Source organism: Salmo salar, chromosome 01 (assembly GCF_965601325.2).
Source record: "Salmo salar chromosome 01, fSalSal1, whole genome shotgun sequence".
NCBI lineage: Eukaryota > Metazoa > Chordata > Actinopteri > Salmoniformes > Salmonidae > Salmo > Salmo salar.
This window is the reverse complement of record NC_138291.1, coordinates 54689521-54695520: the sequence shown is the minus strand read 5'-3', so window position 1 is coordinate 54695520 and position 6000 is coordinate 54689521. Positions and strand designations below refer to the sequence as shown.

The 6000-nt window shown below is 46.5% G+C and overlaps 1 protein-coding gene across 2 annotated transcripts in view; it reads right to left on the bottom strand.

Moving 5' to 3' along the window:
- Nucleotides 1-336: 336 nt before the first annotated feature.
- LOC106605322 (DNA nucleotidylexotransferase) overlaps nucleotides 337-6000 on the bottom strand; it is a 145389-nt gene continuing 139725 nt past the window's right edge. For both annotated transcript variants that reach the window (XM_014200816.3, XM_014200825.3), the window contains exon 11: nucleotides 337-459. In XM_014200816.3, coding sequence (XP_014056291.1) covers nucleotides 373-459 — 87 coding nt within the window. In that variant the 3' untranslated portion in view covers nucleotides 337-372. The remainder of the gene's footprint in view (nucleotides 460-6000) is intronic.

Sequence of the window (6000 nt, the reverse complement as noted above, 5' to 3'; positions counted from 1 at the left end):
CAATTTCTAAATTGGGTAGTGCATCAGCAGTTTTTCCTTTTGTCATGTCAGTGATTAGATGGCTATTTATAACTTGTCATAAATGTCCAGATCAACTAGCCCATGTCAGCTAACGTTTTTAGCTAGCTTTTAGCCCATTGATTTTGTTGTAATGTTTAACTCACTCAGATATTACATAAACACAAATAAGACATGCCAAAATCTGTAGAACTGCAGGAAATGAGCTTTAAAACGGCAAAATATTTCTCCACCCCATGGCAAAATGTGTTTCCCAATGATGGAAGGCAGGCTGAGAATTAAAAAGTTTGGGAAGCCCTAATGTACTGTTTGTATAAAGGTGGTATTGTATGGGTGTCTGTAAGAGGAAGATGCTTATGCATTTCTCTGCCAAGGCTCCACATACTCCAAACCCAGATGGGCAAAGATGTCCTCCTCAGTAGTCACCGGTAGGAATAGTTGCTGGAGAAAGAACAAAGACAAAATTGATGGTTGGATTGAGAAATATGGTAGACATAAGAGATATGTGAGAGACTGTGAGAGTTGACATGGCTTGACGGCAAGATGCCACACACGCACTGAAACATCTCAAGTTGCAAACCATACAAGCCCAAGTATGAGCAGATCAGAGGTCACTCATGTTAGTCTCAGATGAACACAAAGATAACATCACTATACAGCGGCTTGCGAAAGTATTCACCCCCTTGGCATTTTTCCTATTTTGCTGCCTTACAACCTGGAATTAAAATAGATTTTTTGGGGGTTTGTATCATTTGATTTACACAACATGCCTACCACTTTGAACGTGCAAAATATTTTTTATTGTGAAACAAACAAGAAATAAGACAAAAAAACTGAAAACTTGAGCGTGCATAACTATTCACCCCCCCAAAGTCAATACTTTGTAGAGACACCTTTTGCAGCAATTACAGCTGCAAGTCTCTTGGGGTATGTCTCTATAAGCTTGGCACATCTAGCCACTTGGATTTTTGCCTATTCTTCAAGGCAAAACTGCTCCAGCTCCTTCAAGTTGGATGGGTTCTGCTGGTGTACAGCAATCTTTAAGTCATACCACAGATTCTCAATTGGATTGAGGTCTGGGCTTTGACTAGGCCATTCCAAGACATTTAAATGTCTCCCCTTAATCCATATGAGTGTTGCTTTAGCAGTATGCATATGGTCATTGTCCTGCTGGAAGGTGAACCTCCGTCCCAGTCTCAAATCTCTGGAAGACTGAAACAGGTTTCCCTCAAGAATTTCCCTGTATTTAATGCCATCCATCATTCCTTCAATTCTGATGAGTTTCCCAGTCCCTGCCGATGAAAAACATCCCCACAGTGAAGCATGGTGGTGGCAGCATCATGTTGTGGGGGTGGTGTTCTCAGGGTGATGAGAGGTGTTGGGTTTGCGCCAGACATAGCGTTTTCCTTGATGGCCAAAAAGCTCAATTTTAGTCTCATCTGACCAGAGTACCTTCTTCCATATGTTTGGGGAGTCTCCCACATGCCTTTTGACGAACACCAAACGTGTTTGCTTATATTTTTCTTTAAGCAATGGACACTCTTCCCTAAAGCCCAGCTCTGTGGAGTGTACGGCTTAAAGCGGTCCTATGGATAGATACTCCAATCTACACTGTGGAGCTTTGCAGCTCCTTCAGGGTTATCTTTGGTCTGTTTGTTGCCTCTCTTATTAATGCCCTCCTTGTCTGGTCTGTGAGTTGTGGTGGGCGGCCCTCTCTTGGCAGGTTTGTTGTGGTGCCATATTCTTTCCATTTTTTAATAATGGATTTAATGGTGCTCCGTGGGATGTTCAAAGTTTCTGATATTTTTTTATAACCCAACCCTGATCTGTACTTTTCCACAACTTTGTCCCTGACCTGTTTGGAGAGCTCCTTGGTCTACATAGTGCCGCTTGCTTGGTGGTGCCCCTTGAAGAGTGATATTGCAGACTCTGGGGCCTTTCAGAACAGGTGTAGATATACTGAGATCATGTGACACTTAGATTGCACACAGGTGGACTTTATTTAACCAATTATGTGACTTCTGAAGGTAATTGGTTGCACCAGATCTTATTTAGGGGTTTCATAGCAAAGGGGGTGAATACATATGCACGCACCACTTTTCCGTTTTTAATTATTTTTCATTTTTTTCATTTCACTTCACCAATTTGGGCTATTTTGTGTATGTCCATTACATGAAATCCAAATAAAAATCTATTTAAATTACAGGTTGTAATGCAACAAAATAGGAAAAACGCCAAGGGGGATGAATACTTTTGCAAGGCACTGTATCCATGGGTCAACAAAGTCAGTTGCCCTCTTCCCTTCAGACTTTTCTCTTCTGACTCACAACAGCACCCCTAGAACCAAGTGTGCACAGTTGCTATGATTTGATGAAAATCAAACCTATCAATATGTACATTAACTCATAAAGTAGAATGGAGGCTATCAATCTTATGGCACAGTAAATGTGCCAACACTGACCATAGTGTGAGCACCCATATTTATATCCAGCTGTCTGCGTCCTCCTCACAGTCATAAAAACTCTGACCTTGCTCTAAGTTACGCCACTCTTGAAGAGACAATCATTTTCACTGACAAATCATGGGAGGGATTTTAATGGTTTGGCCTACACAAGCATCATATGACAAGTTATGTCTATATAGCTACATTGGGGTGGCGAGCCTTGTGAGTGTGAGATTCCCGGTGAAAAGCTGTAATCCTTGAAGTGCTAAGCTAGACCTGACACACAGAAATTAGAAGAGAGGGAAAACGGGTATGTGTTGGGCCCCTCTGCCAGCTAATGGCAGATGATAAACAATCATAACTGGTAGGAGAGAGGTAAAAGTACTTCTAGGCATGTATCCTGCCATTCTAGCCCGTTATTTACAATGTAAATAACAAGGGGGACATTACAGGCCCTGAGTGCATGCTGGGTAAAAGAAGTCAGTCCAGCCCAGGTCCAATCTGTGTAAATATCACTCCCTCGGTCTTCATTTGACTTCTGTCTCTGTTGATAAAATCAATTTCACAAACAAAGAGTCAAGGTTTAAATCTTGATCATCTAAATTTGATTATGACCTGACACTCATTAAACGCAGTCATGCCCGCATGTCTGACAGGGGCACACACACACACACACACACACACACACACACACACACACACACACACACACACACACACACACACACACACTTTAAGTCTCAGCACCAGCTAAGTGGATGATTGGTTCTCTGCAGGTCACCCTCACTAACTTTCACATACATTAAACTCTAGAGAAAATACCCCCATGGTTACAGCAGATTAAAATCTTTCCACAGAGGTGCAATTTGCTATATTCTTCCCAACATCTTCCTCGTACCAGAGCAGACCACCAGAGACTTTTTTCCTCTCAGGAAGTAAATAAGACAACATCCACACAGTGATTGGGGAACTTAGCAGTTGCTAGGGACTCTTTTGGAAGAAGCTAGCTAGCTAACGAAGAACAACAAAGAATATCTAGTTAACAGAAGAAAAGAAAGAGAAAATCACGACAGAAGAAAAAGGATATCAAAGTGAAACAGTTCTCTAAAGACACAAGAGACAATAATACAAGAAACAACACTTCTGTAGCTTGTCAACTATGTGTCTGTCTATCCCTGTTCTCTCCCCTCTGCACAGGCCATACAAACGCTTCACACCGCGTGGCCGCTGCCACTCTAACCTGGTGGTCCCAGTGCGCACGACCCACGTGGAGTTCCAGGTCTCCGGCAGCCTCTGGAACTGCCGGTCTGCAGCCAACAAGGCTGAGTTCATCTCAGCCTATGCTACCCTCCAGTCCCTAGACTTCCTGGCGCTGACGGAAACATGGATTACCACAGATAACACTGCTATTCCTACTGCTCTCTCTTCGTCTGCCCACGTGTTCTCGCATACCCCTAGAGCATCGAGCCAGCGGGGTGGTGGCACTGGAATCCTCATCTCTCCCAAGTGGACATTCTCTTTCTCCCCTGACCCATCTGTCTATCTCCTCATTTGAATTCCATGCTGTCACAGTTACCAGCCCTTTCAAGCTTAACATCCTTATCATTTATCGCCCTCCAGGTTCCCTTGGAGAGTTCATCAATGAGCTTGACGCCTTGATAAGTTCCTTTCCTGAAGATGGCTCACCTCTCACAGTTCTGGGTGACTTTAACCTCCCCACGTCTACCTTTGACTCATTCCTCTCTGCCTCCTTCTTTCCACTCCTCTCCTCTTTTGACCTCACCCTCTCACCTTCCCCCCCTACTCACAAGGCAGGCAATACGCTTGACCTCATCTTTACTAGATGCTGTTCTTCCACTAATCTCATTGCAACTCCCCTCCAAATCTCCGACCACTACCTTGTATCCTTTTCCCTCTTGCTCTCATCCAACACTTCTCACTCTGCCCCTACTCGGATGGTATTGCGCCGTCCCAACCTTTGCTCTCTCTCTCCCGCGACTCTCTCCTCTTCCATCCTATCATCTCTTCCCTCTGCTCAAACCTTCTCCAACCTATCTCCTGATTCTGCCTCCTCAACCCTCCTCTCCTCCCTTTCTGCATCCTTTGATTTTCTCTGTCCCCTATCCTCCAGGCCGGCTCGGTCCTCCCCTCCTGCTCCGTGGCTCGACGACTCACTACGAGCTCACAGAACAGGGCTCCGGGCAGCCGAGCGGAAATGGAGGAAAACTCGCCTCCCTGCGGACCTGGCATCCTTTCACTCCCTCCTCTCTACATTCTCCTCTTCTGTCTCTGCTGCTAAAGCCACTTTCTACCACTCTAAATTGCAAGCATCTGCCTCTAACCCTAGGAAGCTCTTTGCTACCTTCTCCTCCCTCCTGAATCCTCCTCCCCCTCCCCCCCCCCTCCTCCCTCTCTGCGGATGACTTCGTCAACCATTTTGAAAAGAAGGTTGACGATATCCGATCCTCGTTTGCTAAGTCAAACGACACCGCTGGTCCTGCTCACACTGCCCTACCCTGTGCTTTGACCTCTTTCTCCCCTCTCTCTCCAGATGAAATCTCGCGTCTTGTGACGGCCGGCCGCCCAACAACCTGCCCACTTGACCCTATCCCCTCCTCTCTTCTCCAGACCATTTCCGGAGACCTTCTCCCCTACCTCACCTCGCTCATCAACTCATCCTTGACCGCTGGCCACGTCCCTTCCGTCTTCAAGAGAGCGAGAGTTGCACCCCTTCTGAAAAAACCTACACTCGATCCCTCCAATGTCAACAACTACAGACCAGTATCCCTTCTTTCTTTTCTCTCCAAAACTCTTGAACGTGCCGTCCTTGGCCAGCTCTCCTGCTATCTCTCTCAGAATGACCTTCTTGATCCTAATCAGTCAGGTTTCAAGACTGGGCATTCAACTGAGACTGCTCTTCTCTGTGTCACGGAGGCTCTCCGCACTGCTAAAGCTAACTCTCTCTCCTCTGCTCTCATCCTTCTAGACCTATCTGCTGCCTTTGATACTGTGAACCATCAGATCCTCCTCTCCACCCTCTCCGAGTTGGGCATCTCCGGCGCGGCCCACGCTTGGATTGCGTCCTACCTGACAGGTCGCTCCTACCAGGTGGCGTGGCGAGAATCTGTCTCCGCACCATGCGCTCTCACCACTGGTGTCCCCCAGGGCTCTGTTCTAGGCCCTCTCCTATTCTCGCTATACACCAAGTCACTTGGCTCTGTCATATCCTCACATGGTCTCTCCTATCATTGCTATGCAGACGACACACAATTAATCTTCTCCTTTCCCCCTTCTGATAACCAGGCGGCGAATCGCATCTCTGCATGTCTGTCAGACATATCAGTGTGGATGACGGATCACCACCTCAAGCTGAACCTCGGCAAGACGGAGCTGCTCTTCCTCCCGGGGAAGGACTGCCCGTTCCATGATCTCGCCATCACGGTTGACAACTCCCTTGTGTCCTCCTCCCAGAGTGCTAAGAACCTTGGCGTGATCCTGGACAACACCCTGTCGTTCTCCACTAACATCAAGGCGGTGAC